The 14,253-nt window shown below is 36.6% G+C and overlaps 1 protein-coding gene across 10 annotated transcripts in view; it reads left to right on the top strand.

The window, feature by feature from the left end:
• Nucleotides 1-14,253, top strand: part of ATF2 (activating transcription factor 2) — a 73,235-nt gene that overhangs the window by 20,583 nt on the left and 38,399 nt on the right. For 9 of the 10 annotated variants that reach the window (XR_014490722.1, XR_014490723.1, XM_083348541.1 and 6 more), the window contains 5 exons: nt 1,644-1,762; nt 2,153-2,281; nt 3,527-3,705; nt 4,819-4,933; nt 6,616-6,702. Coding sequence is in view for 8 of the 10 variants with exons in the window: in XM_083348541.1 (XP_083204667.1) it covers nt 1,644-1,762; nt 2,153-2,281; nt 3,527-3,705; nt 4,819-4,933; nt 6,616-6,702 (629 nt within the window). In the remaining 2 variants the exon portion in view is untranslated. The remainder of the gene's footprint in view (nt 1-1,643; nt 1,763-2,152; nt 2,282-3,526; nt 3,706-4,818; nt 4,934-6,615; nt 6,703-14,253) is intronic. The other variant, XM_083348540.1, reaches the window with a different exon arrangement.

Genomic DNA, 14,253 nt, shown 5'->3' with positions numbered 1-14,253 from the left:
GCCAGGGCATTGAAAATGGGCCATGGATGGATATTCCAGCATGGCAATGACTGAAAACACACGGCCAAGGCAACAAAGGAGTGGCTCAAGAAGAAGCACATTAAGGTCCTAGAGTGGCCTAGCCAGTGTCTGGACCTTAATCTCATAGAAAATCTGTGGAGGGATCTGAAGGTTCGAGCTGCCAAACATCAGCCTCAAAACCTTAATGTCTTAAGAGAGGATCTGCAAAAAGGAGTGAGATAAAATCCCTGCTGAGATGTGCGCAAATCTGGTGGTCAACTACAAGAAACATCTGACCTCTGTGATTGCCAGCAAGGGTTTTGCCGCCAAGTACTAAGTCATGTTTTGCAAAGGGGTCAAATACTTATTTCACTCATTAAAATGTAAATCAATTTATAACTTTTTTGAAATGCGTGTTTCTGGATTTTTTGTTGTTGTTTTTCTGTCTCTCACTGTTAAAATAAACCTTCCATTAAAATTACAGATTGATCATTTCTTTATCAGTGAGCAAACGTGCAAAATCAGCAGGGGATCAAATAATTTTTTCCTTCACTGTATGAGATTCAAAGGACAAAATGAGATTTGGATGATGTGTGGCTGCATATATCTTGGGAATGCTTTAAACACCTTTATGTTTGAGGGATTGTATGCTGCCATCTGCGACTGATGTACAATTTGGAGAACAATACATTTTAAGGTATCCTGATGAATGCCCCTCCACCCTCTTGACTATTTTATTCTTCAAATCTGAATCTCGCCAATATCCCATGTTGTCATTATCATAAATACAAAATTAATCATGGGTTTTAGGGTATTTATATTCTGTAGTGGTAGTGGAAATTGAAATTTGTACTGACTGTTTTTTAAAAGTTTCTATCTCTTCCTTTTTAAAGTTATTTTTGAATAAAAAGATACTATTCCTTAACAATAGATGAAGAGGTGTCAGGCACAAAAGGTCACGACCACATATGAAGTTCCAATTAAACTGATTACTAATTACTAATCACTGCTTAACTAACCATTAGCACTGTCTTGACTTTAGATAAAGGTCAGTGGAATTCAAGAGAGATGGGACTTAGTCCGTTACTCTGCCTCCAGGTTCTGCCACTCCTCATACAGGAGAGGGTTTTTTTTCTTAATACCTGAGTTTTTCACTTTAACTTCTCAGTTATAATTTTTAAGATAAAATGCTATTTTCAAATGAATTGAATTTTCTGATATTTTGGAGAAGCAAACATTTAATTCTGTGTTACTATAAAATGCTATAATTTTGAGATTCCTTTGCAGTATTTGCTTTTTTCTAAAACCCATGAGCAAAATAATAGGTAAAGCACATCTTCAGATGCAAAAGTATATCTCTATTCTTCCTTATATAGAGTTTCCTGAATTTCTACAAATCCTATGTGCATGTTGTCTCCTATTTTTAAAAGTCCTTTTAACTATGATGTTTGAATTTTCAGTAATGTGGTTAAAACAAAAATATGGTGACATTAAGAACAAGATGTTCAAATTTGTTCTTACTGCGCTCATGTTTGGACATATTAATTTTATAAAGTGCTTGTGATGTTAATAATATTGGTTTGATTGCCAAATACGTATGCTTTTACATTAGGAGTGAAACATATTTTTCCTTTTAATCTCAGATCAAACTCCAACACCAACTCGATTTTTGAAGAATTGTGAAGAAGTGGGTTTATTCAATGAATTAGCAAGTCCTTTTGAAAATGAATTCAAAAAAGCTTCTGAAGATGATATTAAAAAAGTATGTAAATGTAACAGATTAAAATTATTTCAGTTTACAGAGTATTGATTACTTGAATTCTGTTTGCAGCTAGAAATTATGCATTAACAAAATGAAGGTGAGCATAAAAATGTTGTTTTAATTTAATATTTCTTTGCTTAAAAAAAAGACAAAGCTCCTAACAGGCTTTTTTTCTACATTCTGTTTATAAATGAACACTGTTGTTTTACCTAAGATTGAACTTCAAAGATATCACTTTATAACAAGTTAATATTAGCAGTAGATACCTTCTAACTAACTGAAAAAAAATCATATTTTTGGTTAGTACATTGGCATCATTGTAAATTCACTGTTCTTTAAAGAGACATAATTTACAGGTTTTAAAATTTATCTCGCTATTCATTCTTACAGATGCCTCTAGATTTATCACCTCTTGCAACTCCAATTATAAGAAATAAAATTGAAGAGCCTTCAGTGGTTGAAACAACTCACCAAGATAGCCCCTTACCTCATCCAGAGTCTACGACCAGTGACGAGAAGGTCAGAGACTTTTTATACTTCAGATATACAGTATTTCTATAGATATTACCAGTAAATCTAAGATAGTCATAAGATCATAAATATTCTGCTAAACTCCATCTGCACATCTGTATTCCTCATATAAGGCAAATTAAACCCAAATTAATTGAAATATTACGTTAAAATTAAATGTTTAAATGTTAAATTTTTGAAGCAGTGAAATGCAGTTTTATTATCTTTTATAGTTACTAAAAATTTTAATAGCAATTTTTGTGATGCAAACATTTCTTCCTTTGTTTGGTCTATGCCAGGGGTAGGCAACCTTGGCTCTTTTATGACTTGTGGACTTCAACTCCCAGAATTCCTGAGCCAGCATGGCTCAGCATAGAAACCTCTCCATTTCTCCTCAGCATGGCTGGCTCAGGAATTCTGGGAGTTGAAGTCCACGAGTCATAAAAGAGCCAAGGTTGCCTACCCCTGGTCTATGAACAAAAGGTACATAATCTTTTCTGCTATGTATCTCAAATATGACTAAGCAAACCTATCCACATCAAGAATTCATACCAGTTTTACACATTTAAGTGATAGTAGAGTCTGTTGTAGAGAAACTTATCAAGTGTGAGGAAAAAACTCTCCAACCTCAATAACAACATGCTTGCAGAATATTGTCTTTGCCTGTAGTCCCGACCAAACAATCTGTGCTGGGGTGGGTGATCTATTTGGGGAGATGAAAGTGACGTTTATTTAGTTGTAATGTGTTGGGAATTTCATTAGCGTTGGTAGGTGGGGCAGAAGCAGTTCATGGAGAAAACCAGAGCAAAAGCAGGCTGATTGACCCATTTAATCTCTTTCTAGAATTCCTTTTTTTCCTCATACTTTTTCTTTCATAATCTCTTTCTGACACTTTCCCCCCCCCCGCCCCTTTCTCTCTTTTCTCACAGCAGACTGCTGGGGAAGGGACAGATCATTCTTGCCAGGGGTCTGAACTGATCAATTGTGAAGAACTTTTGAAATTAGGCTGAGGGTTGCATGAAATCGGGCCAAAGGTTGCACGTGGCCCTAGGACTGCAGGTTGCCTATTCCTGATCCATGTGGTAGTTCTTAATGTAAGAAATGGTAGTAAGTTGCAACTAAAAGAATTCTAGGGATTTTAACTTTTTTTTTTTGAGAAAAAGCTAAAACAAATCTAAATATAATTAAAGAATTCTGATTATCTTTGATTCTAACGAGGCTTGGGAAATTGAGAAGCTTTCATGTTTCTTGCAGGAAGTGTGTCTGCAGCAAACTGCCCAGCCTACTTCCACAATTGTCCGCCCAGCTTCTCTACAGGTTCCTAATGTGTTGCTTGCAAGTTCTGACTCAAGTGTCATTATTCAGCAAGCCATACCTTCACCAACTTCTAGCACTGTCATAACACAAGCTCCATCTTCCAATAGGCCAATAGTGTAAGTGTTAAATAGATACTAAAATGTTCTTATCTCTTGTAAATACAACCTCATAACTGCTGTGTAAGATTCAGAGAATTTAATAAAATGGTGAGGACTAGTTGGGATTTCGAAAAGTCGAAAAAAAAATGTCTAGGTTTTCTCATTAAAAACGGTCAGTCTTATTTAGTTTTGTGCTTTATATATGACTAAAGAGGAAAAACGATAGAAACAAATGTTGATGTTTGTTTTGGAAGTCATAATAGCTCTGGCTTATCTCCAGAGTACCTCAAAATATTTTTTGCAGAAAGGAAGATAGTGAATTCATTGATTCCTCCATTTTTTGTGGGTGCCATCTGGAAATTTGATACATTAGTTGTAATGTACATTTGTACATTAGTTTTGGTGGAAGAGAGGAATTGATAAAAACATTTCTTCCTTTAGTGCAGGTGTGTCAAACTGCTGGCCCATGGGCCGGATACATGATGCCGAAACTGCGCCCACCCAGCTCTAGCAATGGGGAAAAAGTCATGATACGTCGCAACACGTCTCGTGACGTTGCGAGTTTGACACCCCTGCTTTAGTGGTTTTTGGTCCTTTTTTGCAAACAGAAGGATTAATTCAGGTTGTAGAACTTCGCATCTAGATCCAAATTATTTCTTCCTCTTCTTCTTCTGCTTCTGCTTCTTTACAATGACATTCCAGGACTGAAAGGCTCTACTAACCCCACCATCTAGAAAATATCAGATAATGTTACAGTATTCCATAAACTGTTTCTAATTTGTGACTAATAGCAACGATCTCCGAACAAATTTCACAGTGCTGAAATGGTGAAACCCATAGGATGAGTAGGATCCAATTTCATATCTCGTGACTTTTTCTTTAATTGGATAGGATTGTTGAAAAGATTTACAAAATAAAAATAAAAATTGTCTGTGGTCAAAAATTTAAAATAACTTCATGGTAATTTTTTTCTGTTGGTAAAAAAGAATCAAAACTACAAATTACAATTAATCTAACATTGGAGATATAGTAGAAAATGTTTCAGCACCCTAGACGTTTTTCGAGGACTATTGAAATTTGCAATATTCTTTCTACTATAAGTGCTATAATTATTTTTTCTTCTTTTCTTAGACCGGTGCCAGGCCCTTTCCCCCTTTTGTTGCATCTTCCGAATGGACAAACCATGCCTGTTGCTATTCCCGCTTCAATCACAAATTCTAATGTGCACGTACCAACTGCAGTTCCAGTAAGTCTATTGTATGACGTAATACCTTCCTTCAAAGTTTGGACAAGTCCCTCTCACAAAATGGTTATCCTGGGAACATCTGTGCCTCTGGCAAAACCAGTAAGGGTGATGGGAGAGGAGTATATAATTAGGCTGTACTAATAATGGGAAACTAAAATGAGATCTAAATCAGGATCTTATGGAGAAAAAAGCTGAAAGACATTCCTCAGTAGGAATAAGGGAACAATCTTCATATAAACTAATTTAGGCAAGAAGGGATAAAGCATATCTGCTCTAACTATCCCCCCCCCCAACATACATTAGCGGCAGTATTACAGGCATTCCTAACGCATACCCTGCTTGCAGTATTCTGACTCAAGACTTGGTATTTTTTTCAACATTTTTAATATAAATTACATATAATTGATCATAGCCAAAGGCCTGGATACAGGTGTATTTATTATATATAATATTATATATAAATAATGTATAGAAGAATATCTGGCTCTTCGGAAGTCATGAGTAGAAGTTAAAAGTAGCAGCCCAAATTACTGGGATATGTTTGATAGCATAACTGGAGACTCCACCTATGATAGCATAGGTGGAGACTAGCTTCACAGGGGAGGAGAAAGATTCATCTTTGTGCCTTAAGCTGTAGATGGTTAGTTTTCAATTAACCAGTAAGAGAGTGCACAAAAAGTTCAAGAGGCAGGGCTTCTCTGTATGGACAGTGTTAAACCAAAGTTTACATAAGCAGTCATCTGTTGAGAAAACTCTGGATATTTTGTGCTGAAGAGTGGATTGGACTAGCTCAGGGGTAGGCAACCTCAGCTCTTTTATGACTCGTGGACTTCAACTCCCAGAATTCCTGAGTCAGCATAGCTGAGTCAGCATAGCATAGCTGACTCAGGAATTCTGGGAGTTGAAGTCCACGAGTCATAAAAGAGCCGAGGTTGCCTACCCCTGGACTAGCTGGACCAATAAATTTTCCTCCTTTAGTCACGAAAGCCAATTGGGGGACTTCAGGCTAATCAGTCTCAGCCACACCCACCTCACAGGGTTGTGGTTGTTGTGGACTAGAAAATAGGAAGCAGGGCATTACGTAACTCGCTTTCAGTTGTAAAAAAAATAAAAGGTGAGTTGTAAATTGAAGAGTAATAAAAAGAGTAATCGTAGTAATAAAAATCAATAATAAGATTTCAGCAGATAAAAAAGCCTTATTGTGAACTAACAAAACAAGCTCTATTATCCAGAGCTGGCCCTGGCTCTGGGAGGAATTCACATTGGATGTTTGTCTGACTTCCACATTGTCTGCTTTCCATAAAAAGCTGAAGATCGGCTTTTCTGGGGGGGGGGGTGTTAGAACAGTATCTATTTTACCGTTAAGTTTTTTTAATACTTTTATGTATTTTTGTAGTCTTGTTAGCCACCACAAGGCATCAGCACAGACATTTGATTAATAAATAAACATATCTGGGAAGGTGATTTCCCGAGTAGACTGCTGCTCTTGGTAGGTAGGGGTTCTTCCTGGGTACCACCTGCCTAATGTCAGCAGATAGGATTAAAGATCCTCCGAGTCAAATCTTAATCTCATTGAGGTAGAACAGCATTGTGGTGTAGTTAAAGTAAAGGGTAGAAAATCCCAATTGCTTATGAAGTAGAGTTTGTTTTTATTTGGTCTTAACTCACCCCCTCTTGGACAGCTTGTCAGACCTGTCACCATGGTGCCTAGTATTCCAGGAATTCCAGGACCATCATCTCCACAACCGGTGCAGTCAGAGGCAAAATTGGTAGGTGCTGCATCATTTTCCCAGACATAAAATTGTATGTGAGTACTAATAATCAGCGCAAAGCTGATGATGTTTTTGACTTGAAGTCTTCTGGTACTTTCTGATTCTTAGCTTATTGACAGGTCTGTTTTTAATCTTCCCTTTGAGACTAAAGATTATTGCCTAACTGTAATTTATTGTTCTTTTATTGCAAGGTACATTTGTCTCGGTCAGATCTACGCATCATACAGTTACATCTGGTGGCTTGTGAAAGTGTTATTGCCTAAAATTCCCAAGGAACAGTTGCGTGATATTTTCCCTCAGAAGCCAAGATGTCACAAAACTGTGTAAACAGTGCAGATAACTTATGATATATTTGTGGCGAGGTTACATTTGCATCTCAAAAGTGCAGTGTGATGACAGTGGTTAAAAAAAGGCATACCACTTATATTTTTGATGCAAAATGGGGGATCGGGACAAGAGTTGGGCCCCTCATTATTGTTGCATTACATGTGCAATTTAGCTAAACAAGAAGAAAAACTCCATGCCTTTTGCAGTTCCAATGGAATGTGGAGGGAACCCACCAATCATAGTAGCGACTACTCTTTTCACACAGTTCCCCCAATTGCAAAAGGGATCTCAGGAAAGGAGAAGTGGATTATGGAATATCCAAACATCCCATCCGCACCATGTACCCCATGGTGAGGACTTGCCAATTCCAGATCCACCAGAATCCTACTCTCTAGACTCAGATGATGATAAAGACAATGAACAGGATGGAACTGATCCAGGGCCGTTGATGTCAGCGGACCCAAACTTTAGGCACCATATGCTCCTGAACCACATCTGATTTCTCAGAGTGAACTAAATGACTTGGCCAGGGATTTGGAATTGCCTAAGAGTAAAGCAGAGCTACTGGGCTCCAGATTACAACAGTGGAACCTTATCGTTTAATCTGATGTTAGAACTTGTCAGATTTTTATTCAAAAAGCATGAAAATGTTACATGAAAAACCAATAAATGAATGGAAAGTTATGTTATTGGTATCAATAAAAAGATAAATTTATAATGATTGGTGTGGTACCTTTTTCATTGTTATATCACATTTTGCAGAAAAGTGATGGAGCATAATTGCACATCCCCCTTGTAATTTTGAATTATTTTGATGCAATTTTTACCTGAAGCTGTATCTTGGAAACCGGAGCCAATTAATACTCAGGACATAATTTTCCTTTATTAGTGACCCTAAAATTAAACGACTTTCATTTCTGAGGCTTTCTCCTTGTAGACCAGAGTTACGTTGGTGTAAGCATGAAAACTGGATCACAATTTACATATTTAAATGTAATGTAATTTATATCATTTGGTAAAAAAAATAATGTAACCTCAAAATCCCTAGTAAAAATAGCAATTTTATCAACCACTGTGGCTGAAAAATTGCTAGTTTAAAAATTAAAATTACGGTGGAGGCAATTGTTCTATTACATGTTTCTGATTTAGCAATTCATTGTTGTGACTTCATTTTATTGTTATTTGTTTTTAGTGTAGAAAGTGTTAATTCTTATCTATTTTTGTTAGTGTACATTGGTGAGTGACTACAATAAATTCAAATTCAACTCAAATAATTCCATGACCAGCTCAACATTTGTATAACTTGAGGTAAAATATATTGTAGTTCCTGTTTTTTTCTCAGTTTCATGAATATATATAGTTGAAACATAAGTGCCCATTAGGTTAGAGTTGAGTGTGCATAGATGCATTCAGAAAATTGACAGGCAATACAGAGGGCAATACAATTTCTTTGCTGTTGTTCTCTAGTAACTGGTATTTAAGGCATTCTGAATCATCAAGACTTTTAGGCATTGATAGCCCAATTCTCCTTTTAAAACTTTTGAAAGTAGTGGCCCTCATACCCTTGATCGCATTGAATTCCATAGATTGTATGTTTTGTAATCACAGATTGCAGAATAACTGATTCCTTGCCTAAACTTATATGTTCTTTATTACTTTTAGAGATTGAATGCACTGATCACTTGATTATAATACTACAGGTGGTACCTTTTGAAATGATCATGGTGGATGAGATTCCTGCAAAATTTAATTGGTAGCCATATAATTTCAGAGTAGCAAATGTGATTATAGTTGGTAGCCTATTATACTTACAAAAATGAAAGTATTCATGAGAAACTAGAAATTCATGTTCAAACCTTTGTTACTTAACTTTGCATAGTGCATAAATTAATTGTTTCATTGCAATCGTTAATTGCCTATATTGCATGTATAATGATAAGCAATTATAGTTCTTTGGTTTATAGCCAAATCAACACAGGCCATACACAAGAGGAGGGATAATTAGTAGGTTTGAAAATATGTAGTAGATTTACATTTAAAAATAAGAGTGAAGGAGATGAATATTAAAAACATGGCCTACAGTATATTAAAAAGTGGGAAGCAGGGGTGTAAAATATCTTGAACACGAGTAGTGTTTACCAGCACATTTTGTTTAAGCTCCTACTTACCTAAAATAGTAACAGTAGTAGGCATGTTCTCTTACATAACAGGACTAATTACACAACACACAAAGAGCAGAGAGGCCATTAGTATGCTTCTAGATTCTGCCTGATTTGAAAAAGTAACGCACACCCACACAAACTACGAAACTTAGGAGAGACGAACATTCAAAAGGGGCTAAAAGAATTTAAAGTAGTATGTTGGGGACTAAGCTTCTCAGTAAGCTCGATATACAGATAGTCCTCGCCTTATAACCATTCTTTTAGTGACCGCTCAAAGTTACGGCGGCACTGAAAAAATGTGATTTATGACCATTTTTCACATTTACGACCATTGTAGCATTTCCGGTCATATATATTAAAAAATGTTTCCTGGGTTTGAATTGAGCATTTCAGTGTAAAAGAGGTGTGAGGGAAATACATTTAGAAATGTAGATTGTACAATTTTCCTAATTTAGAACAATTTGCTATTAAATCTTCAAAATATTTTATGAATTTGCATTCTATGCAACAGTTCTCAGGTGTGTGTGTGTGTGTGTGTATACACACACACACATCAGAATGCTGTTTTTTAAAAAAGAAATGTTACAGCAATTTATATTTTATGAAGCCTGAAGTGTACAGAATTAAAAATAAAAATGAGCCATGATATCCAAAGAAGGGTGCCAGAGCTGTCCTGCCTACCAGTTGGAACACTTTTTTCAAAGCCCAGCTTACTGGTTTTTTCCCCCATTCTTCTCACAAGCTGGTCTAAATTTCTGCCAAAGTTAAGGAACTTTTATCAAAGGCATGAATTGATCAAATCTATGAGTGCTAGGATGATATTCTAGAGATTATTCATTTCAGCCTAAATAGCTCAATTTTTTTTCCTTTTTGGTTCAGTTAAGTGGGAAAAAAAATTAAAATGTTGACACTAAAACTTTATTATTGTACATGAAGGCATCTGCTGAGTCTGTAAATAATGAGTTGAATTGGAAATCTCCCTGAGTCCAGTCTTTTTATTAAATGTTCAGTCATCAATTTTGGCCAAGAGTGTTGTTGCCCAGCTATGATGCATCTGTTTCTGCTATGGTCAGACTTCAGCATTAACACGCTGGTCTTAATTAGTAGGGATGTGCAAACCATTTGGAAGTGTGAGTCTCACTGCGTGCCTGCTTTAAGCTCCTGCTCTTAGTGCTCAGAAGATAATTTTGCTGTCAACATTTCCAAAGCTGGAAATGGCTAGACTTCAATTATTACTGCAGCACAAGAGTCTTGGGTGAAGAAAACTGGAAAAGGCCTTGCACTGGACCTTTCACAGATGCAGCTTCATGAAAGCTTCACATAATGTACCTGGTGAAAAACTAATACTGGTTCTCACCCGTATTTAAATACAAAAAGCTATTCTTGTTTCCTAACAGTTTATAATCTGATTACTGAATACAGCACTTATTACACATGGTTATCTGGATTATAAAATGTGTAACTGAGGCCCCTTTAAGGATGGCTCTCTATCAGTGTATATGGGAGAAAATCTTCTCCTGCATTATTGCCAAAATTGAGACCCCACTTTGCTTCCCATTTTCTCCAATTTAAGGTATTAAGACCCATTTTATTGGTGAACCCTTTTGAATTTTTTTTTGAACTAATAAATACAATCCAATACCATTTTGTCTTTTTGAACTGTTCAAGGTTTATTTTGCTTGAGTGTGATGCTATGTATGCTGAAATATTTTAAGTGCTATTTTTATTCTGCCTTTTCCCGTTTAACATTTTTACTTTGTTATCAGCTAGCTTGATCTGTCCTGTTAGGATGTAAGAGGAAATGTAAATCAGATGTGCAATGTTAAATCAGATTTCAATATAGGCAAGAACTTTAGGAAACTGTAGAATATTAGTTTTAATAATACACTTGTAGCAGCTTTTGATTTTTTTTTAGCCTAGCAGCCTTTGCTAATTTGAAATTTTAATATTAATATTACAGTGAAAACCTGATGCAAGAAATTGCCACTAAAACATTTGTGCCACTTTAGTTAGAACTGTCACTTGAATTTAGAAAAGATTAATATTTCAAAATATTTCTTATTTCATAAAATCTGTTATGAGTAAAGCTTCTAGAAACCTGTTTATATTTATATAATTGTGCACTGGAAAATCCTATGAGAAAATTAGTATTAGGGATAGATATATATTTTTAATTAAGTAGAAATAAGTAATAATTAGAAAATATTAGCAACCATGCTGAATACTGTAACTAAGCCAGGACAAATATAAGAGCTTTTAGCTTTAGACTGTAAACTCCTTGAGACAGTATGCATTAAAGCAGGGCTCCCCAACCCCTGGTCCGTGGACTGGTACCGGTCCGTGGCATGCCAGCAACCAGTCTGCACAAACAAGCAAAGACCTACCTGCGGAATGCAGGCAGCACACAAAACCACACACTCTTCAGTCCGTGGAAAAACCTTTCTCCACACAAATGGTCCCTGGTGCCCAAAAGGTTGAAGACCTCTGCATTAAAGTTTTTAAAATTGCCACATAAAATGATGTTGCTTTAGAAATAATCATATACAAATGTCCTCAAATGGGTTATGAAGATAGTCATGGTTTCCGAAATGCCAGAACTGTAGCAAATAAAGAGTTAACATTTATTGTGGGGGAAAAAGCAGTAACAAATAAGGTATCTTAATTAGAATTATTGCGATAGAAAAACATCTTTCTTTTTAAGTGGCATTCCCCAGAACTCTGCAATGTTTTGTGGCAAACTGAGAAATACCCGGAGTATAGTGGGTAGCCTGTAGGTTTTCTGCAGGGGTTACTACAGAGAATTGACAGAGGGTAGCTTGGCAAATGTTCAGAAACTCACATTAACTTAGTTAAGCTCCACATGGGACCTTATATTCTGTGGAATTCTTCTGACCTGTCTCTCTGCATGCCAAGCTAATCAGCAAACACCTAATGAGCCTGCTGTAAAGAAACAGACCTTTTCTTAAGTTCATTTTTATACATTCTCAGAGGGGGAGGGGGAGAAAAGACTTCATGAGGACTGATGATGCTGCAAAGACCACAATAATGATAATTAACTTGCTGAATTTAGAAGATTATGCTGTTAATTAGTTGCAAAATAAAGATAAGTAATAGAGTAGCAGATGGTAAGATAACACCCAGGAGAAGGAAGGTTATTACTCTGATGAGATTTTGTGGCAGATATGAAAAATGGATCTGACTTTTTCATAAATTGTTTTTACAATAATACTGTTATCTATGAACCCATGATTGAGTGATCTATTGCAGCGAATTTAGGCAGATGTAATAGGGATTTATTTTCAAGGATAGAGGCATTTTTTCAAACACCTGTACTGTTTATTATTAAATAGTTAATATTTCAGATGTATTGTGAAGGTATTTTATTTGTTTATGTAGTTGTTTAGTTTCTATAGTTGCCCATCCCAACCAGTGACACTGGGCGATACACATCATACAAAACATAAAACAATAGAAAATAAATATATATGGTTGCCAAATAAAACGATTACTATTTATGTTAAGATAGCTAAGAAATGGGACGCTTAACACATTTGGGGTCCAAACCTAAACACACAATGTGATCTTCACAGCTTTACAAAAGGCTAGTAGGATTGGGGTCATCCTGATCTCTGAAGGAAGAATGTTCCAGAGAGTAGGGGCCATGGCAGAGACAGCAGGTCTCCTAATCCCCATCAAAAACAATATTCCTTGGCTGATAGGACTCATAAATGCCCTATCTGCCACACTGAATTAGATGGGTAGAAACAGCTGAGAGAAAATAGTCCCTAAGATGTTCTGGTTGTGAGGGGCTTTAAAGATGACAACCTGCAGTTTGAATTTTATCCAGAAATACTCAACCACCAATACAGTTCACATAGCACATAGTATTGATGTTACATGTCAAACATCTGACGCAGCAATATTTTTCACCAGTTGATACTTCCAAATATTTTCCAAGGGCAGCCCTATATAGAACCATTGCATAATCCAGTCAAGAGGTCACAAGGCCAGGAGTGATTGAGCAATGCCTTCCAGTGCAGGAATGTGTCAGCCGGTGCACAATCCAGAGGTGTGCAAAGGGCCTCCTAGCTGCTACCTGCTTTTTTAGCAGGAGCTATGAGTCCATTTTGAGTGAATAACTCTGCACTTTAGCCTTACTAATTCTGTATTTGATTTTGCTATATCACTATATCTCTTGTGCAATATAGTGATAGCGATAAAGACTTTTGTTAAGTTTACTAAATTTACTAAGAGGTCTCAGGTAAGACTCTTATGCTGTGACATAATTTGTAATATCTATGGGTACGTGTATATTGTCTTAAGCTCTCTGGGAGGGAGACGAGAATGGGATTCATAGATACGATACATCCATTCAGTAGATTGCAAAGGAATATTGTGCTAAATATTAAAGGCAATGGGGAGTATGCGCTAACATGTAAAAAAGAATCAAGGTGTGTGTAGATGTATGCTTGATTGTATAGTAACTTGGACAATCTTCCACAGATTCTATGATTTCCCTCCCCTGATGGCTTACTTCTTCCAAATTCCTTAAGTGAAACATTTATCTCAGAAGCCACCAGTTCAGCATTTTTTTCCCCTCACATAGAAGTTATTTTATTTAAAGCTGTAACTAACTAAGAAAACCAAGATCATGGCATCCGGCCCTCTCAATTCCTGGCAAATAGATGGGGAAGAAATGGAGTTAGTGACAGATTTTATTTTCCTGGGCTCCAAGATCACTGCAGATGGGGACTGTAGCCAAGAAATTAAAAGACGCTTGCTCCTCGGGAGGAAAGCCATGGCAAATCTAGACAGCACACTAAAAAGCAGAGACATCACTCTGTCAACAAAAGTGCGTATAGTCAAGGCTATGGTCTTCCCAGTTGCAATGTATGGCAGTGAAAGTTGGACCATAAAAAAGGCTGAGCGCAAAAGAATTGAGGCCTTTGAACTATGGTGCTGGAGAAGACTCCTGCGAGTCCCTTGGACTGCCAGGCGATCAAACCGGTCAGTCCTAGAGGAGATCAACCCTGACTGCTCTTTAGAAGGCCAGATCCTA

Source organism: Vipera ursinii (genome assembly GCF_947247035.1).
Source record: "Vipera ursinii genome assembly, chromosome: 1".
NCBI classification, from domain to species: Eukaryota; Metazoa; Chordata; class Lepidosauria; order Squamata; family Viperidae; genus Vipera; species Vipera ursinii.
Note: the sequence above shows the minus strand (reverse complement) of the source record. Positions and strands in the feature narration are given on the sequence as shown.